Raw genomic sequence first — 22,175 nt, 5'->3', positions numbered from 1 at the left:
TGTCATTGCCAACAAAGGGTATATAACAAAGTATTGAGATAAACTTTTGTGATTGACCAATTACTTATTTTCCACCATAATTTGCAATAAGTGTGATATTTATATATTTTTTATACCTAAAGGGGTTCTACAATTCTAAATCAAATAGCTAAATGTTCCATAGTATGATCATCTTAAAACAATTCCATAGGTCAGCTTAGAACCCCCCACAGTTGCCGGTGAGGAAGGAAACCACTCAGGGATTTCACTGTGAGGTCAATGGTGAGTTTAAAACAGTTACAGATTTTAATGGCTGTGATAGGAGAAACTGAGGATGGATCAACAACATTGTAGTTACTCCACAATACTTACCTAAATGACAAAGTGAAAACATGCATCCTGCTTTCAAACAAGGCACTAAAGTAAAACTGCCCAAAAATTGGCAAAGAAATCCATTTTATGCCGTGAGTACAAAGTGTTATATTTGTGGCAAATCCAAAACAACACATCACTGAGTACCACTCTTCACATTTTCAAGCATAGTGGTGGCTGCATCATGTTATGGGTTTTCTTTCCATCGGCAAGGACTAGGGAGTTTTTCATAATCAATAAAAGGAATGGAGCTAAGCACAGGCAAAATCCTAGAGAAGAACCTGGTTCAGTCTGCTTTTTACCAGACACTGGGAGACACATTCACCTTTCAGCAGGACAATAACCTAAAACACAAGGTCAAATGTGTACAAAACATTAAGAACCCCTTCCCAATATTGAGTGTCAGAGCTTTCCCCTGGTTAGAAAGAGGAAAAGAGCAGGTGTTCTTAGTGTTTGTGCACTGTGTACACTGGAGTTGCTTACCAATATGACATTGAATGTTCCCGAGTGGCCTATTTAGAGTTTTTACTTCAATCCGCTTGAAAATGGCTGTCTGGCAATGATCAACTATACATTTTGAACCATTTTTTAAACGAATAATATGCAAATATTGTGCAATCCATGTGTGCAAAACACTTAGAGACTTACCCAGAAAGACTCACTGCTGTAGTCGCTGCCAAAAGTGATTCTAAGATGTATTGACTCAGGGGTGTGAATACTTATTTAAATGAGATATTTTTGTATTTCATTTTCAATCAATTAACAGACATTTCCAAAAAACAGGTTTTCACTTTGTCATTGTGGGTTCTTGTGTGTAGATGGGTGAGATGTTTACACATTGAATCCATGTTGAATTCAGGCTGTAACACAACAACATGTGGAAAACGTCTTGGGGTACTTTCTGAAGGCTCTGTGTATGTTTCTGTCCTCAGCATCGGTTACATCTTTCTCAGGGGGCCTATATTGTGGATTCAAACCTAGATCTAAGGACACTATGGTTGCTATGGTTATTCCGCTCGATGATCATGCATTGAATAGGGCACTTTGCCCGCTATTTCACAGCTATTTAAAGTCACTTTGTCAGCTTCCACATTGTAGACCATCTTAAATGTGTGCCTGGGTAAGTTTGTGTGAATCTTAATGCATTTTACTGCAGCCATTTTGACAGGGGGTGTTTTGTCAGAGGAAGGCACATAAAATTGTCAGACTCCAGCCACCCATACACTATTCTCTCTGCTACCGCATGGCAAGCGGTACCAGTGCACCAAGTCTGGGGCAAACAGGATCCTGGACAGTTTCTACCCCCAAGCCATAAGACGGATAAATACGACTGATAAATAGCTAATCAAATGGCTAGCTGGACCACCTGCAATGACCCTTTTTTCTTGAACCTAACTGTCTTGCACTGACTATACACACACACTCACACATACTTACACACACACACAAATACACGCCCACACACACATAATGTGCACACACATGCATAATGACACCACACACACACACACACACACACACACACACACACACACACACACACACACACACACACACACACACACACACACACACACACACACACACACACACACACACACACACACACACATTCATACTCACCACATATGCTGCTGTCTTATCTATCCTTGTCACTTTACCCCTACCTCTATGTACATAGCTACCTGAATTACTTGGTACCTCTGCATACCGACTCAGTACTGGTACTCCCTCTATCAGTGGTGTAGTGGAGTTCTGCAGGGCCCTGTCCAAAGGTCCAAGCAAAGGCCCCTCCCGAACCCCATTGGGGCAGAGAGAATGTGCAGTTTTATAGCTAATGTCATGCTAATTTGCACGTTTTGCGATGAGGCTTTCAGAACATGTTGCTGTTTTACTGCTCAGGGATTCTTGAAAGACAGGACAATCAACTTTTCCCCCACAAATATTTGTCTTAATATTATCAACATTTTAAATATATATTTTGATAGACCAATCAGCTATCACACCATGTAAAATAACAACCTCCTATTTGTATTTATGTGTCATAAAATGCAACAAACTGCATTTTTTTCAACTCCTCCAGGCATTTCCTTTGTTACAATTATTGTCCAAAAACTGTTTAAAGGCCTTGATTGTTTAATTCTAACATTAGATCAAATTCAAATCTCCAATGTTCTTTTTGTTTTATTTATTAGCACTATTAAAAGTTCCAGGGATAATGTCTTCAGCGTTTTGGCATGTTTGTCTAGATTTAGAGCATAAAACAACATTAATAATGTAAATAGTTTCCCTTCGGTCGAGCACGGCTAGTACTTTAATTGCTTAAGAATCTGTTGCAGAAGAGTGATCAAGGGGTTAACCATCAGTGTCTTGTCAACTCCGTCACTCATGGCTAACCCCCTTAATCACTGTTCTGAAACATATGGTTAAACAATTGAAGTAGGTTCATTCGTAAAATATGGAAAATTATTCATTTGAAAAACTCCAAATAAAACAGAACCATTCTATCAAATCTTTCAGCACTCTGGCAGAGTTAACTTTAGACAACAATGATAAACACAGTAGCAATTTAGTTTTTCCTGACTCTAAATCCTTATTAAATGTAACATATTTGAACCAAAATTCATATTCTATTCTAATCTGTCAGGCAGATGGAGTTGACATGTTATTGCTGTGAACATGTTGATTGCAATATTGTTTGTTTAAATCTATCAAAAGTAGAGAACTTTCCAGATCATGACATGTGTAAGGTCCTTATGGTATGGCTGACCCTGCTCATTCCTGATTCCTTACCAAATCTCCAGACACATCTTTTAGGAATCAGTTTTGAGATAAATATTATTTAAAGTCACAGAGGGCTATTGCAAGAAACTACATACGATACACTTTTTAGTTAATATCCATTAGCTGACATGGAAATAGCTGACATAGTTGACATGGAAATAACATTTAGAAAATGCCCCTAAATGTAACTTTTAAGCTCAAATAATGCAACAATAAGTTTCCCTGCCCGACAAGGATTGTCACGACTTTCAAGAATCCCTGAGCTAATTTCCTGCTATTCTACACATTTTGTCATGAGGCTGGGAGAAAATGGTGTAGTTATGAAGCTAATTTCCTGCTATTCTACACATTTTGTCATGAGGCTGGGAGAAAATGGTGTAGTTATAAAGATAATTTCCTGCTATTCTACACATTTTGTCATGAGGCTGGGAGAAAATGGTGTAGTTATAAAGATAATTTCCTGCTATTCTACACATTTTGTCATGAGGCTGGGAGAAAATGGTGTAGTTATAAAGCTAATTTCCTGCTATTCTACACATTTTGTCATGAGGCTAGGAGAAAATGGTGTAGTTATAAAGCTAATTTCCCAATTTTTTTCTTTTTTTTTTTCATGGCTTATGACGTCTTCATACGCTATCTGGAGGGCCCGCCTTCGTGTCACCTTCTATTATTATTTAAATGTTATATCTTTAACTCTGCACTGTTGGAAAAGGACCCGTAAGTAAGCATTTTCACTGTTAGTCTACACCTGTTGTTTACAAAGCATGTGACAAATAAAATTGGATTTGATGTCTGAAGACTGAATACAGTGTGTGGTGTTGTGTTGCCCTATTACAGGCGCAAGACTTAAGATTTTCAGTAGAAGTGATCGTTAAATGTGAGCTCTTTCCCAACATTAGCTTTTTAAAAAAAATGTCTTGTATAGTCCCCAAGGCTTATATGGAACGCCCTGAAATAGCTTGATGATTGCTGTATCTGTGCCCTCCCTCCCATCTCCTTTTCTACTGAGAGAACATGCAGTTCCTACTCTCCATGTGTCTGTGCACCTGGTGCTGCGGTGAACACAGAGAGCCAGTTAACATAGCCAGATAGAGCTATATCTGGCTCCTTCGTAGGAGGCTACTGCACATAGCTACACTGTACAGTGTACATTAAAGCCACAATCTGGGGTTTGTGTATTCAGACCCAACGGCAGCCCCTCCGCCACTTGCAGTGCTGGAGAAATGGATCTACTGTCAAATTCGTACACACAGCTCGTAAGCCATTTCTAAGTTATTCTTCAACAATCAATGGGTATAGGGCGGGCTAACCCTCGAACAGCAGGAAATCTCCCTGATTATGCCTTTAAAAATAACGCCTTTTCCATCTCATAACCAATAGAACACCTCAAATAACAAATAGAACATCTTCTAGTCTAGATTCAATTTCTCACAAAATAAAACACCATATTAAATAACAGAAGACTATCTCAAATGTTCCTTATGCAAAACCATATCTGAGACTCAGAGCATACAAAATAATTTTACAATTACAGCTAAACTGTTTTTTAAATTGTAATTCGATACATATCGGGCTTAATTTGCTCATCTATGGCCATAATATTGGGCCAAATTAACATTTATTAAACCTAGGATTCATGATTCATTACAGCTACATCATTTAATGTATTAAATTCATAGTTTAGTTCCAAAACTACATGAACAACACTTTAAAGCTCATTTCTGAAGCTTCTATATTCCATTATAAACTGGGTGGTTTGGGCCCTGATTGCTGATTGGCTGACAGCTGTGGTATTTCAGACCGTATATCACAAAGTATGACAAAAACATAAAGGTTAACTGCTCTAATTAGGCTGGTAACCAGTTTATAATAGCAATAAGGCACCTTTGGGGTTTGTGGTATATGGCCAATTTACCACGGCTAAGGGCTGTATCCAGGCACTCTGCGTTGCGTTGTGACTAAGAACAGCCCTTAGCCGTGGTAAATTGACCTTATACCACACCCCCTCATGCCTTATTGCTTAAATATAAAAACACTTTCCTAATATTGAGTTGCCCCTCCGTTTTGCCCTCAGAACAGTCTCAATTCGTAGGGGCACACAAGGTGTCGAAGTGTTCCACAGGGATGATGGCCCATGTTGACTCCAGAGCTTCCCACAGTTGTGTCAAGTTGGCTGGATGTCCTTTGGGAGGTGGACCATTCTTGATACACACAGGAAACTGTTGAGCGTGAAAAACCCAGCAGTATTGCAGTTTTTGACACAAACTGGTGCGCCTGGCACCTACTACCATACCCCGTTCAAAGGTACATAAATATTTTGGCTTACCCATTCACTCTCTGAATGGCACACATAGACATTCCATGACTCAATTGTCTCATGGCTTAAAAATCCTTCTTTAACCTGTCTCCTCCCGTTCATCTACACTGATTTGAAGTGGATTTAACAAATTACATTAATGAGGGATCATAGCTTTCACCATATCAGTCTATGTCATGGAAAGAGCAAGTGCTCCTAATGTTTTGTACACTCAGTGTAGTCTACACACCATAGAAATACAATGGATTTGACCTAGCATACTACGACTCCCAGGGTGCAATGCTTCACCCAGCTGCTGCTAGCTGGCTACTTATCATATTATAGTGCTGAAAAGAATATATGTCATTGTCACTCCAAAATAATTTGAATTTAGTTGCTGGTAGAATAACGTTACAAAGCAAATGTAATGTGTAAAATTGTTTTTAATGTATTTTTGGAAGTTAACCTCCCTCACTGCACTGCTTTACATTTACATTTACATTTGTAACACCTTTTGCATAGGTTTTTTTGGTAGGCTGGTTTTCATCTGCTCTGAAGCAAAGTATTCCCATATTTTGCTTCTGGAGCCAGTTTTGTAAACAACCTGCTGGAGTGGAGGTATGATGTTTTCGTTAGAAGAGGCCATGTTGACGGCATTTTCTCTCTCTCTTGCTTCTCAAAAGTGTCTCGCACGGTGTCAGCAGCATGCGCAAGCGCAAGGAGCCTGGCTAGCTTACTACTGCCACCTTGAGAAGATTCAGACAAATTACTCGACAGACTCGCTCACCTCAGACTGTATATGACGCGAGACGCATTTGACAGAATTACCGAAAGTAACAAATTCTAGTACCAAACCGCTTTTCATGTTCTAGTATTGAAAAAGTACAGCCGTTTTGGTATACCATGCAACACTACAGTAGATGTGAGTGCAATATCTGCATAGACCAAATCACTGTGCCATTGCTATACTATTCTGGCTATCCAATCCCACTCTTACTTTACTCCCTCTTATCTGCCGAAAGGGTTCCCTGGTTATTTCAGTGTAGTTGGGATAATTGGAGTACTTTGTGGTTTATCTTAATGGTGTTCTGATTGTGCTTCGGATAGGGAGCTGTGCTTCGGATAGGGAGCTGTCCTTCGGATAGGGAGCTGTGCTTCGGATAGGGAGCTGTCCTTCGGATAGGGAGCTGTGCTTCGGATAGGGAGCTGTGCTTCGGATAGGGAGCTGTCCTTCGGATAGGGAGCTGTGCTTCGGATAGGGAGCTGTGCTTCGGATAGGGAGCTGTGCTTCGGATAGGGCGAAGCAAACGTCTGTGCTTGCATACTCCCTAAAGCAGGGGGTTCTACTTTGGTAGAGGTACTGCAGGGGGTCCGCAGCCAGATCGAGAAATACTAAATCAAATCATCTGCCCAAGGGATCTGTGAAATAAGTTTAGACGGTGTAATACAAAACAATGTAATATTATTCATTTACAATGTATGTTCCTAACCATGGGCAACATAGGCCTGGAAGGCTCACAGGGATATTGGTATCCACAGTACTCCACCAATTATACATTTACAAATGTTTGTGTTCCCCAAAAATGCACTTAATTCACTGTAACTGTCTACTACAAATCTCACATTTAAATGTTTACATTCCGTTAGCTCATACCCAAATCATGTTGTTGACTCGTCATATACTTGTATTTGTGGTCAAAGCATGCCTTTTTCAGAAATGCTTGCTATTTCCTCATTGGCCGATCAGCGGTCAACTTGCGTTAATCATTTTAATGACCGTTATTTGCCCACGTCATTCTGTTGTTGTGGTATGCCCACACCATTCCAACACAGAAAAGCTGGTTTGTAACATGCTAAATATAAATCAAATCAAATTTGTATTTGTCACATGCGCTGAATACAACGGGTGTAGACTTTACAGTGAAATGCTTACTTATCAATTAAATGTTAAGTAAAAATAGACAAGTAAAAATGACAAATAATTAAAGAGCAGCAGTAAAATAACAGTAGCGAGGCTATGTACAGGGGGTAGCGGTACAGAGTCAATGTGCGGGGGTACAGGTTAATCGAGGTAATTGAGGTAATATGTACATGTAGGAAGAGTTAAAGTGACTAAGCATAGATAATAAACAGAGAGTAGCTCCAGTACCGCTTGCCGTGCGGTAGCAGAGAGAACAGTCTATGACTAGGGTGGCTGGAGTCTTTGACCATTTTTAGGGCCTTCCTCTGACACTGCCTGGTATAGAGGTCCTGGATGGCAGGAAGCTTGGCCCCAGTGATGTACTTGGCCGTTACCATTACCCTCTGTAGTGCCTTGAGGTTGGAGGCCGAGCAGTTGCCATACCAGGCAGTGACACAACCAGTCAAGATGCTCTCGATGGTGCAGCTGTATAACTTTTTAAGGATCTGAGGACCTATGCCAAATCTTTTCACTCTCCTCTTCACGACTGTCTTGGTATGTTTGGACCATAATAGTTTGTTGGTGATGTGGACGCCAAGGAACTTGAAGCTCTCAACCTGCTCCACTACAGTCCCGTTGCTGAGAATGGGGGTGTGCTCGGTCCTCCTTTTCCTGTAGTCTCCTTTGTCTTGATCACATTGAGGGAGATGTTGTTGTCCTGGCACCACACGGCCAGGTCTCTGACCTCCTCTCTTATAGGCTGTCTCATCGTTGTCAGTGATCAGGCCTACCACTGTTGTGTCATTGGCAAACTTAATGATGGTGTTGGAGTCGTGCTATGAACGGAAGGGAAACTTTTGAACTCATATTGTAATTAATTATTGGTCATATTTCATAGAAATCTGGAAACACTGGACAGTTACTTTAAGCTTTAAAACTGCAAGGTATTCTTTGCCTCATGGAAATATGTATAGAATTGCAGGAAATTAGCTTGAAAACTGCAAACTTCTCTCCAGTGTCAAGAGACTGGCCTTTAAATTGTTCCTTCCCAATACATGGTCATGGTAAAAACTCCTTGAATGCTATTTTTCCTTTATCTCGAGTTGTGTTTATGAGGGGGTCCCTGATAAATTTGCTGTCACAAAAGGGGTCCCCAGCCCCAAAGACCTTGCTTGAAAAACGATTAAAGCTGCAATAATACTATTGTTTGTCCCTCTTGAGCCACCGTAGCAACAACATAGCCAGAAACACTTCCTCAAAATAGTCCAAGATAAGATAAATCAAGAAATCTGTATTAAATGTTTACATGTTTGCTTTAGAGGTCTTCGTCGTGCAATTTTACAACTAACTAAGATGTTTGGTGCAGTATTTCTCAAGTGAAATAAATTGCATGAAAATTAGTCGTCTGTCAATGAATGACAACGAACACTTCATTGAAGGATGCCGTCCATAGTTCCCACTTCCACAAGGAGTAGTACTGTTGACCAATCACCAATGAAGGGGCGGAGACTTCAGCTACCAAGCTTCTACTTGCCTCTATATTTTTGTGTGTGTACGCGAACAGCTGAAAAAAAAAACTGGAAAACACCAAAACAAGCAAAAACGTAACAAAATGTCGTCATAATATGTGGGCAAAGTGTTTTGACTGAAGCATGCGACAGGCTTTACGCTACTCTTCTCCCTGCTGTCCACAGCTATAACTACAACTATACTTGAACACAGTATAGAAGTACTGCATTCCAATATTCTATATATTATATACACTACATGACCAAAATATGTGGTATGTATGTGGACACCTGTTCGTCGAACATCTCATTCCAAAATCATAGGCATTATAATGGAGTTGCAACCCCCCTTTGCTGTTATAACAGCCTCCACTCTTCTGGGAAGGCTTTCCACTAGATGTTGGAACATGACTGCGGGACTTGCTTCCATTTAGCCACGAGAATTAGTGATGTCAGACAGATGTTGGGCGATTTGGCATGGCTCGCAGTCGGCATTCCGATTCATCCCAAAGGTGTTCCATAGGGTTGAGGTCAGGGCTCTGTGCAGACCAGTCAAGTTCTTCCAAACCAATCTCGACAAACCATTTCTGTATGGACCTCGCTTTGTGCACGGGGGCAGTGTCATGCTGAAACAGGAAAGGGCCTTCCCCAAACTGTTGCACAAAGTTGGAAGCACAGAATTGTCTAGAATGTCATTGTATTCTGTAGATGTCCCTTTACTGGAACTAAGGGGCCTGAACCATGAAAAACAGCCCCAGACCATTTTCCCTCCTCCACCAAACTTTACAGTTGGCACTGTGCATTGGTGCAGGTAGCGTTCTCCTGGCATCCGCCAAACCCAGATTTGTACGTTCGACTGCCATATGGTGAAGTGTGATTCATCACTCCAGAGAATGCGTTTCCACTGCTCCAGAGTCCAATGGAGGCAAGCGTTACACCACCACGCTTGGGATTGCGCATCTTAGGCTTGGTGCGGCTGCTAGGCAATGGAAATCCATTTTTTGAAGCTCCCGACAAACAGTTATTGTGCTGACGTTCCTTACAAAGGCAGTTTGGAACTCGGTAGGGAGTGTAGCAACAGAGGACAGACGATTTTTACATACTACACTCAGCGGTCCCGTTCTGTGGGCTTGGATGGTCCACCACTTCGCTGCTGAGCCGTTGTTGCTCCTAGATGTTTCCATTTCACAATAACAGCACTTACGGTTGACTAGTGCAGCTCTAGCAGGGCAGACGTTTGACAAACTGACTTGTTGGAAAGGTGGCATCCTATGATGGTGCCTCGCTGAAAGTCACTGAGCTCTTCAGTAAGGCCATTGTACTGCCAATGTTTGTCTATGGAGATTTCATGGCTGTGTGCTCGATTTTATACACCTGTCAACAGATGTGGCTGAAATAGCCGATTCAACTAATTTGAAGGGGTGTCCACATACTTTTGTATATAGTGTACATTCTGGGGCAAGAGACCTAAAAAAGTGTAAAATTAGGGGTTTGGGAAATGCTGAGAAGTACTTTTAGCTGTTTTTCCTTAACTGAATGAATGTTCACTGAAACAAAATAATATTTTACCACTCAATCCATCTTAATCAAGACCGTAAACCAGAGTTAAGAATAGGTCTAAATGACCTCTTAGCAATAGAGTTCGTCACATTGGATTTAATTGTCCCGTTTCAGCCAATGACAGTATATAAACACTAGATTTTTGATGCTATTGTCACGAACCGGCTCAAAGTCCATTACAAAAAGGGAGACAACGTGGAGATTAGGAATAACAAAAATATATTAACTGAAGTAACATAAATACAATTAACAATGGTGTGTGTAATCAGTAATCAGTAGTGTAAGTGAGTGGTTGCGTGCATAGATGTGATAATGAGGGGTGTTGAAAGGTGCCAAAGCAAACAAACAAAACAGCCACAAAAATGCCACAACCAAAATCTAACCGTGTCTGCATGAAGAGAGTCTCAATGAATGGGGAAGAGGTTTATTTATCCCTGGACACACCTGGGTCCAGGTGTGTCGCATGTCGCTGACAACCCTCCCGGCTCCGCCCACCAACATCCTATTAAGGAAAACAAGAGCAAAGAGAGAAAATTCGGCAGGCAGAGTGGGAGGGTCGTCACACTATGTATTAGCCAATGAGAGACTAAGTCACCGCAGAAAGAGCAGCCACCCATAGAAATGAATGGAATCCTACAGTTTCATGGACCAAATTTCATGTAATTAATGATATATATTTTTTTTTGTAGTGGGGACAGCAACTGTTTTTCTATATAGTTTTATTACTGTCCGCCCCAGGACCATGGTGAAACCAAAACAATAACTACGTTGCTGGGGCGGTCAGTAATACTAATGACCGAGCATATACACAAACAGGGGTTAGCAGATTCCTGCTTTTAAGGTGACTGTAAAAGAAGAAATGTGGCAAACAATTATGGAGACGTTAATAAATGCATTTCTATTGCTTCTAAAAATCTTTCAATGATTCATTGTAAAATAATAATTTTACCAGTACCATTTTTCCTTGTAAATTTCAAGAAAAGGTTGAATGGACTATGACAAAAAGCATATCAGTGAGTTGATTCACAAGTCCCTTGTTAATGCTAAAACCTGCCATCCAACAATGAAAAAAAAAAATCTAAATTCTGTTATTCTGTTACAATGTGCATGTTAAATTATGCAACAAAGAGAGATTTTTGGACAATGAAGTCACTACCGGTTGAGTCCAAGTCCGCACTGGTCGAGGTTGATTGACGAGTCATGAAAACCTTTGACTCGAGTCCAAGTCAAGTCCCAGTCCTGGACTCGAGTACTACAACACTGAAGCATATTCATTGAAATATAAACCAAGTCTATTCTCAACACTTATGTATATATGTGTTCATTTAAAGTGTTAATCAGTGTTAACTTTCAGAGTTAAATCAAACATTTGCTTTGTAACCCGGAATTTGTAACAGAATAAAAAGAGCATAGGTCATATGACACCCAACAAATGCTTTATTGTAGCAGCAATCCCCGGGAGGAATATGAAAATATTGCGGATGATGTGTCTACGCTATTCTGAGGAGGCAAGAACAAATGAGGCAGTCTAGGCTATGTTGGGTAGCATCACGAATGGTTTCCTATTCCCTAGCGCACTACTTTTGACCAGATACCTATGGGCTCTAGTCAAAAGTAGTGCACTGAATAGGGAGCCATTTGGTGGAATGCAGTCATGATGCTAACAGCATTCTACAACCAGCCGCCAAGTATTACCGTGGTAACCACCACAGGCTCCTTAGTAACCCACAAGGTCCCAGTGAAGTGTGTTTGCACCATTTCTTAGCTCGGTAAGAGCACATGAAGCTCATCGAAATATTGAGGGTACGAAATCTTCTGAACTGAGGTCAACTCCTGTTCAAGCCTGTTTGGTAATTGAATTGGATGTTGCGTTTGAGATATGCAGCAGGTTGCCTAGTGGTTAGAGCGTTGGGCCAGTAACTGAAAGGTTGCTGGATCGAATCCCTGAGCTGACGAGGTAAAAATAAGTTATTCTGCCCCTGAACAAGGCAGTTAACCCACTGTTCCCCGGTAGGCAGTCATTGTAAATAAGAATTTGTTCTTAACTAATATATGCAATGGCGTTTTCAGTTATAGCATTGCCTTTTTTAATTAAGTTTTTCTTCGGCAGCTCAATTGGAATTGAAATGTACTTGACCCTTGATCGGCACAATGTTTTCAATTGTGATTGCGTGTGAAGGAGTGTGTGTGTGTGAAAGTGATTTTGAGAGAGAGAGATGGAGTGTGTGTGTGTGTGTGTGTGTGTGTGAGTATGAGAGAGAGATGGAATGTGTTTTCATCGAGGATGAACAGTTCATCTCAACATCCTCATTAAGTGCAGCTTTCTTCTACATCTGCTCCTTGATTTGTTATTGAGCGGAATGTTGGTCTTATACCAGGGGTCTTCGAGATGCACCAAGAGAAATGCAACATGCCTGTCTTATAGTGCTCACCGTCCATTGTGTCTGTCTGAGAATCAATGCTATAGAGACATCCAAGCCATCCAAGCCCTTACATTTTTCAATTCAATGCACTGTGTTCCATGCAAAATTGAGAAAATACATTCCTCATCTAGGGAGTTGAGGGTGGTGTGTTTTGCTTGTACTTTAAGTGCTATACAACTTCATTTACAAATGATTCTAAAGCATCTATGTTGTGCTTATGAAGACTTAATAAAACCTATATTTGTTTGTTGCAAGGAGAACGCTAACGTGGGACCCCTCCCACCGATTGATTTCACCAATGATTTGTGTAAATAATGTATAGATAAAACTCTACTGTGATGGAATTGTTTCTCACATTTCAAAAGGATTTATGGCCTTAGACAGTTTACATAAAACTGACTGGTATAATGCATTAGTGAATGTTATAAGCTTGTATGAGCCTTTATAATGTCTAATTAGGCTTTAAATGTAACAGTTTACATTAAACTGACTGGTATAATGCATTAGTGAATGTTATAAGCTTGTATGAGCCTTTATAATGTTTAATCAAATCAAATCAAATTCATTTATATAGCCCTTCGTACATCAGCTGATATCTCAAAGTGCTGTACAGAAACCCAGCCTAAAACCCCAAACAGCAAGCAATGCAGGTGTAGAAGCACGGTGGCTAGGAAAAACTCCCTAGAAAGGCCAAAACCTAGGAAGAAACCTAGAGAGGAACCTGGCTATGTGGGGTGGCCAGTCCTCTTCTGGCTGTGCCGGGTGGAGATTATAACAGAACATGGCCAAGATGTTCAAATGTTCATAAATGACCAGCATGGTCGAATAATAATAAGGCAGAACAGTTGAAACTGGAGCAGCAGCACAGTCAGGTGGAAGTTGAAACTGGAGCAGCAGCATGGCCAGGTGGGCTGGGGACAGCAAGGTGTCATCATGTCAGGTAGTCCTGGGGCATGGTCCTAGGGCTCAGGTCAGTTGAAACTGGAACAGCAGCATGGCCAGGTGGACTGGGGACAGCAAGGAGTCATCATGTCAGGTAGTCCTGGGGCATGGTCCTAGGGCTCAGGTCCTCCGAGAGAGAGAAAGAAAGAGAGAAGGAGAGAATTAGAGAATGCACACTTAGATTCACACAGGACACCGAATAGGACAGGAGAAGTACTCCAGATATAACAAACTGACCCTAGCCCCCCGACACATAAACTACTGCAGCATAAATACTGGAGGCTGAGACAGGAGGGGTCAGGAGACACTGTGGCCCCATCCGAGGACACCCCGGACAGGGCCAAACAGGAAGGATATAACCCCACCCACTTTGCCTAATTAGGCTTTAAATGTAACAGTTTACATTAAACCGACTGGTATTATGCATTAGTGAATGTTATAAGCTTGTATGAGCCTTTATAATGTCTAATTAGGCCTTATATGTAACAGTTTACATTAAACCGACTGGTATAATGCATTAGTGAATGTTATAAGCTTGTATGAGCCTTTATAATGTCTAATTAGGCCTTATATGTCACCTTTCTATGATACATTTTCAACTGACTCAAAATGGATGATGGTTGGTCGGGATTTCTGTTAGGATAAATACACACAAGGGGGCTTAAGAAGATGCTTAAGACAATAATTGCAATGCATTATAACGCCATTGTAATGCTTTATACCTGTTTACATTTACATTTAAGTCATTTAGCAGACGCTCTTATCCAGAGCGACTTACAAATTGGTGCGTTCACCTTAAGACATCCAGTGGAACAGCCACTTTACAATAGTGCATCTAAATCTTTCAAGGGGGGTGAGAAGGATTACTTTATCCTATCCTAGGTATTCCTGAAAGAGGTGGGGTTTCAGGTGTCTCCGGAAGGTGGTGATTGACTCCGCTGTCCTGGCGTCGTGAGGGAGTTTGTTCCACCATTGGGGGGCCAGAGCAGCGAACAGTTTTGACTGGGCTGCGCGGGAACTGTACTTCCTCAGTGGTAGGGAGGCGAGCAGGCCAGAGGTGGATGAACGCAGTGCCCTTGTTTGGGTGTAGGGCCTGATCAGAGCCTGGAGGTACTGAGGTGCCGTTCCCCTCACAGCTCCGTAGGCAAGCACCATGGTCTTGTAGCGGATGCAAGCTTCAACTGGAAGCCAGTGGAGAGAGCGGAGGAGCGGGGTGACGTGAGAGAACTTGGGAAGGTTGAACACCAGACGGGCTGCGGCGTTCTGGATGAGTTGTAGGGGTTTAATGGCACAGGCAGGGAGCCCAGCCAACAGCGAGTTGCAGTAATCCAGACGGGAGATGACAAGTGCCTGGATTAGGACCTGCGCTGCTTCCTGTGTGAGGCAGGGTCGTACTCTGCGGATGTTGTAGAGCATGAACCTACAAGAACGGGCCACCGCCTTGATGTTAGTTGAGAACGACAGGGTGTTGTCCAGGATCACGCCAAGGTTCTTAGCGCTCTGGGAGGAGGACACAATGGAGTTGTCAACCGTGATGGCGAGATCATGGAACGGGCAGTCCTTCCCCGGGAGGAAGAGCAGCTCCGTCTTGCCGAGGTTCAGCTTGAGGTGGTGATCCGTCATCCACACTGATATGTCTGCCAGACATGCAGAGATGCGATTCGCCACCTGGTCATCAGAAGGGGGAAAGGAGAAGATTAATTGTGTGTCGTCTGCATAGCAATGATAGGAGAGACCATGTGAGGTTATGACAGAGCCAAGTGACTTGGTGTATAGCGAGAATAGGAGAGGGCCTAGAACAGAGCCCTGGGGACGCCAGTGGTGAGAGCGCGTGGTGAGGAGACAGATTCTCGCCACGCCACCTGGTAGGAGCGACCTGTCAGGTAGGACGCAATCCAAGCGCGGGCCGCGCCGGAGATGCCCAACTCCGAGAGGGTGGAGAGGAGGATCTGATGGTTCACAGTATCGAAGGCAGCCGATAGGTCTAGAAGGATGAGAGCAGAGGAGAGAGAGTTAGCTTTAGCAGTGCGGAGGGCCTCCGTGATACAGAGAAGAGCAGTCTCAGTTGAATGACTAGTCTTGAAACCTGACTGATTTGGATCAAGAAGGTCATTCTGAGAGAGATAGCGGGAGAGCTGGCCAAGGACGGCACGTTCAAGAGTTTTGGAGAGAAAAGAAAGAAGGGATACTGGTCTGTAGTTGTTGACATCGGAGGGATCGAGTGTAGGTTTTTTCAGAAGGGGTGCAACTCTCGCTCTCTTGAAGACAGAAGGGACGTAGCCAGCGGTCAGGGATGAGTTGATGAGCGAGGTGAGGTAAGGGAGAAGGTCTCCGGAAATGGTCTGGAGAAGAGAGGAGGGAATAGGGTCAAGCGGGCAGGTTGTTGGGCGGCCGGCCGTCACAAGACGCGAGATTTCATCTGGAGAGAGAGGGGAGAAAGAGGTCAGAGCACAGGGTAGGGCAGTGTGAGCAGAACCAGCGGTGTCGTTTGACTTAGCAAACGAGGATCGGATGTCGTCGACCTTCTTTTCAAAATGGTTGACGAAGTCATCTGCAGAGAGGGAGGAGGGGGGAGGGGGAGGAGGATTCAGGAGGGAGGAGAAGGTGGCAAAGAGCTTCCTAGGGTTAGAGGCAGATGCTTGGACTTTAGAGTGGTAGAAAGTGGCTTTAGCAGCAGAGACAGAAGAGGAAAATGTAGAGAGGAGGGAGTGAAAGGATGCCAGGTCCGCAGGGAGGCGAGTTTTCCTCCATTTCCGATCGGCTGCCCGGAGCCCTGTTCTGTGAGCTCGCAATGAGTCGTCGAGCCACGGAGCAGGAGGGGAGGACCGAGCCGGCCTGGAGGATAGGGGACATAGAGAATCAAGGGATGCAGAAAGAGAGGAGAGGAGGGTTGAGGAGGCAGAATCAGGAGATAGGTTGGAGAAGGTTTGAGCAGAGGGAAGAGATGATAGGATGGAAGAGGAGAGAGTAGCGGGGGAGAGAGAGCGAAGATTGGGACGGCGCGATACCATCCGAGTAGGGGCAGTGTGGGAAGTGTTGGATGAGAGCAAGAGGGAAAAGGATACAAGGTAGTGGTCGGAGACTTGGAGGGGAGTTGCAGTGAGGTTAGTGGAAGAACAGCATCTAGTAAAGATGAGGTCGAGCGTATTGCCTGCCTTGTGAGTAGAGGGGGAAGGTGAGAGGGTGAGGTCAAAAGAGGAGAGGAGTGGAAAGAAGGAGGCAGAGAGGAATGAGTCAAAGGTAGACGTGGGGAGGTTAAAGTCGCCCAGAACTGTGAGAGGTGAGCCGTCCTCAGGAAAGGAGCTTATCAAGGCATCAAGCTCATTGATGAACTCTCCGAGGGAACCTGGAGGGCGATAAATGATAAGGATGTTAAGCTTGAAAGGGCTGGTAACTGTGACAGCATGGAATTCAAAGGAGGCGATAGACAGATGGGTAAGGGGAGAAAGAGAGAATGACCACTTGGGAGAGATGAGGATCCCGGTGCCACCACCCCGCTGACCAGAAGCTCTCGGGTGTGCGAGAACACGTGGGCGGACGAAGAGAGAGCAGTAGGAGTAGCAGTGTTATCTGTGGTGATCCATGTTTCCGTCAGTGCCAAGAAGTCGAGGGACTGGAGGGAGGCATAGGCTGAGATGAACTCTGCCTTGTTGGCCGCAGATCGGCAGTTCCAGAGGCTACCGGAGACCTGGAACTCCACGTGGGTCGTGCGCGCTGGGACCACCAGATTAGAGTGGCCGCGGCCACGCGGTGTGGAGCGTTTGTATGGTCTGTGCAGAGAGGAGAGAACAGGGATAGACAGACACATAGTTGACAGGCTACAGAAGAGGCTACGCTAATGCAAAGGAGATTGGAATGACAAATGGACTACACGTCTCGAATGTTCAGAAAGTTAAGCTTACGTAGCAGGAATCTTATTGACTAAAATAATTCAAATGATACAGTACTGCTGAAGTAGGCTAGCTGGCAGTGGCTGCGTTGTTGTTGTTCTATCTCTCTATAGTGCTGTTTCTTGTATTATGGTCTCTTGTTTCTTTAGAGGTTTCACTTTGTTGTCCTTTTTCTTCTGTCCTTATTTTGTCTTCCTTTCTTCTGTTAACTAGATATTTTTTGTTGTTATTCTTTGTAAGCTAGCTAGCTTCTTCCAGGAGAGTCCCTAGCAACTGCTTAGCAACAAGTAAACAATTCAGCTAGCAATTCAGCTAGCTAAGATAACTGTACAATTTTATGAAAAATAGTTACTTCTTCAAAAGCCTGTCTTTTTTGTTTGTTCCTTGTTTTGTCTTCTATTGAGTCTTGCAGTTTTCTCTTGATTTTTTCGATGTACTTCACTATAAAAAAACATTTAAATCTCAATATATACAGGAGCTCATTTTTCAGCAGCTGCTCAATTTGGAACTCCGGAACACAAATTTACTTTATTAAAGCATTATCGAATTGTTGATTCATCCTTATTTGAGTTATTGAATATTGTTTCGATATAAGTAGCAAGTTGGTGCCGTTTTCTGTCCTTTACCTGTTTCTTCTTCTCTCCCTCCTCTTCTTTCTCTCCATTCCACTCCCACTGTCCTCTGTCCAGCTGTTATAACTGTGGAGGTCTGGACCACCACGCCAAGGAGTGTGGCCTGCCCCCCCAGCCAAAGAAATGCCACTACTGCCAGAGCATCATGCACATGGTGGCCCAGTGTCCCCACAAGGCGCCGCCCACTGGCTCTCAGGACCCCCTGCTCCCCTCTACCTCGACCGACCTGTACCCCCCCGACGAGGAGGAGCGCTCGGGTTCATCCCCCCTCGATGGCCCCTCGTCCTCCCCGGAAGTAGGCGGGGAGAAGGGGAGAGGTGTACCATGACCCTGACTCCCCTAACCTAAGGAACCCCCAAAATCCCATCCCTAATCTACCTCACACTCGTGAACAAAAATGGGAGGTATATTTTTGGGGGGACCAGCGAAGTTATGGCAACGATCACCGGGATACGGATTTGTGTGAATGTGTGTGACTGGCTGACTGGTTGTCATCTGGTTGCAGCTATGGCAACCATCGCTGGGGATACGGACTCATGTGAATGACTGTGTGTGACTTCTCAATCAGTGCAGCTCAAGAGACAAAATGGTCTAAAAGAGAAACAAGGGTTAGGGTTAAGGGTTAGGGTGATTGTGAACCTGAGTTAGATGACTGGTGTCATCCGTAACACTTTGTGTGGTAGTTTCTGAATAGAACTCGGTTTCCTTTTAGATTTTAGTTCACGTGTTTCATATTATATTATTATTCTAAACATCATGATGCCTCTTTTTTAGCATTAAGACTTTTTTAAAAAAGGCCTTGATGTAGGCCAGTGTTTCCTAATCGAGCATATTTTAGTTTTGCCCTAGCAGTAACACACTTGATTTAACTTATCGCCAAGCCTTTGATTATTTACAATCCGGTGTGTTAGTGATACATCAAAAACTAAAATGTGTACCCCTTTGGCTCCCCGGGACCAAGATTGCAAAACACTGATTGGTCCTCTATAAAAACAATAGAACTGCAAAAAATCTGAATCCAAATGATGCTTCAGTGTGACCTATTGTGTTGGCGAGAGCACCATGGATACCAGGGTGAAAGGTTGGAAAGAGGATGGGGGCGTAGGACCCATTCAATAACCCTTGTGGTCGTGTGCAACGCTCTGCTTTACAGAAACAGAACTGGAACAACTGCCGCGGGGGGCAACAATGGTTGCAATGGTTTCATAAGAACCAGGAACTGGTTGTTATATCGTTGTTATTATATGGTTGTAATGACGTCATTTCAACCAGCTTTGCCCACTGGGTGATTGTTGTTAAACCTAGTTTGAAGTGTGTGTGTGTGTGTGTGTGTGTGTGTGTGTGTGTGTGTGTGTGTGTGTGTGTGTGTGTGTGTGTGTGGCATAGCCTGGTGCAGTGAAGTCACCTTTGCTGTGTACTTCCCCAGTGGGTAGATTTTGGCACAAGACATCATTGCAACCAGTATTCTGCTGCGAAAAGAAGCTGTCCTGAACCACAGAAGATCAGCTTTTCTAGTTCAGTGGTACTAACAATTGACTGCACAGTGCTAGTGGGGGAATAGTATTGAATCCAGGCATGTGTGCACTTGCTTGTGTAGAATTTAGTGTGAGTTGATAGGCTACTCGAGTCCGGTACCCAGACCACATATGGAGTGTCTCGGGCTTGTCTCGGATACATTTTTAATCTGTCTTGACTGTTTCGGCTCAGTCTCGGACAATGAGGACTCGTAAACAAAATCTGAATTATCAGCACCCGTTCAGTCAATGCTTCACCATGCCAAATATCCACACTCCTTTTATAAACACCTTTCATACTTACCCATCACAATACTGTCCTTTACTACAGTGCATTCTGAAAGTATTCAAACCCCTTGAATTGCTCCTCATTTTGTTACATTACAAGCCTTATTCTAAAATGGATTCAATAAATGTTTTTCCTCATCAATCTACACACAATACCCCCTAAATGACAAAGCGAAAACAGTTTTTTTAGAAATGTTTGCTAATGTATTACAATTACAGAAATACTGTACATTTTTAGCTCTTTTTTTTATGGCGGCGATCTGACACAATTTCAATCATGGTCTTGAATTGGACTCGCATTGTTCTGGTCTCGGTCTTGACTCGAACTCGCCCCGGTCTCGGTCTTGACTCGGTCACACAACACTTCTTAGCTAAGAAACCATTATTATCCACCTCTAGGTTTAAGTTCCAAAAACATTGAAAAAATGCCATTATTTAATTGGACTTCTACCATCTGCATTTGGGCTGTTGACTAATTAGTTGGAGATAGTGTCACAGTTTATGAAGTCACAATATAAGTCATTAATATATGTATGAAAGAATAGCATATTCTAAAACAATTATTACATTTAAGTATAGAGTAAATTATTTCTGGCATAGTTTAAGGAACTATGAATTTTGCGTAGGATTCTTTATTGTCAAGCACCATCACACCTCTCTCTCCCTTTGACCTGTGTGACATCACTCATTTGACCCGTTCAGTCAATGCCCTCTCCGTTTATAGTCATTTTCTACATTTATGTCTCTCTTTATTTCGATCACTCCATCTCACTCTTATCCTCCCTCCGCACGATCAAAATATCTGATCACTCTCACATCACTCTACCTCTCTCTATCGTTCTATCTGTCCCCGTTCCTCTTTTCTGACTAAATGCCTTACCCATATAGGAAAAACTCGGACCCCTAGTCCTAGGCCTAGTATTAGTCAAATCACATAGCCTCTACATCTGTCTGATGTCAAAGCTTTCTATCCCTATATACACACCCCTGTCCCTCTCCCATCTATGCCTGTGGTACCACCTGTTTCCCACTCAAAACGGGATCCCCAAACACTGCTGCTCGTTATTCAAATAGTCCAGAGATTTATTAAGAGCTGAAAAAGAGGTAGGGGAAAAAAATGTAAGTGCTGCTTTTCGTATGACTTGAATCCTCTGCGAGTTTCTAGTAGCGCTTATACTAATGAAACATGACAGCTCTTCTCTGACCATATTGAATGTGAAAAGAACTCTGAAGTGGCTCTCCTCACAAAAGTCAATGAGGGTTACTTTGGAGTCGTATCTTCTTAATGTGCTGACAAATCAAATGGCTTTGTATGATGATGTCAAACTAGCTCGTCTTTTCTAAAGCTCGAAAACAAATGACATAGACAAGCAACAGTCTTTGGTATACATTTCTATAAAAGAGTTTGGCTTTATTTGAAGGCATTGTAAAAGTAGGACTTGCTTTGCTGTTCCTGCTCCTTTGGAATTTCAAGAGATTGTTTCTGAAAGTTCAACACTGAGGTTGTTTATGTACAGCTTTTTGAATGTGTGATGTGCATGGAATTGAATCCAATAAGCGGACAACAACAGAGAGGGAAAAAAAGAGAATGACCAAACCACACAATGAGCACAGCCCATTTTTGTACTATGTATATATATTTTTTTATCCACAATTCCTCTCAGGATGATAAACTGTTCTCAGGGAATTAATCAAAAAATGTATATTTTATTATTTTGGGAATCATCCACCGACTGCTCGGTGAACTCTGAACAGTAAAGTTTAACGGTTCTGTACCTCTTCATGTCCTGATATTAGTAACTAACTACCTCTCGAGTTACACATAGTTGTGCATTTTCTTCTTATGTTTTGTTTTGATTGATCTTGTATGATTAACTGTAGGACTTTTTTATTGACAGCAAAAGCCTACCTCATTTCCTCAGTTTTCCCCTCCCCCAGCCCCCCCCCCAGCCCCCCCCATCCTCTACCACCTCTGTTGTTTGTTACAAGCGTCCGGTGTTGGCACAATAGTCGCAATGCGGTTTCAATCAATCACATCGCTGAAATGGCAGATCAGTTGTGACTCCAACTCCTCTTTTCCAATCAAA

General features: G+C 42.9%; 1 protein-coding gene across 1 annotated transcript in view; it reads left to right on the top strand.

The window, feature by feature from the left end:
* Positions 1-21,863, top strand: part of LOC115139561 (protein lin-28 homolog B-like) — a 41,859-nt gene extending 19,996 nt beyond the window's left edge. Inside the window, exon 4 of the mRNA XM_029677092.2 lies at positions 18,344-21,863. Within this exon, the coding sequence (XP_029532952.1) occupies positions 18,344-18,614 (271 nt within the window). The 3' untranslated portion in view covers positions 18,615-21,863. The remainder of the gene's footprint in view (positions 1-18,343) is intronic.
* The last annotated feature ends 312 nt before the right edge of the window (positions 21,864-22,175 follow it).

Source organism: Oncorhynchus nerka, linkage group LG13, assembly GCF_034236695.1.
Source record: "Oncorhynchus nerka isolate Pitt River linkage group LG13, Oner_Uvic_2.0, whole genome shotgun sequence".
Lineage (NCBI taxonomy): Eukaryota > Metazoa > Chordata > Actinopteri > Salmoniformes > Salmonidae > Oncorhynchus > Oncorhynchus nerka.
The sequence above is the reverse complement of the archived record's forward strand: the minus strand, read 5'-3'. Positions and strand labels throughout refer to the sequence as shown.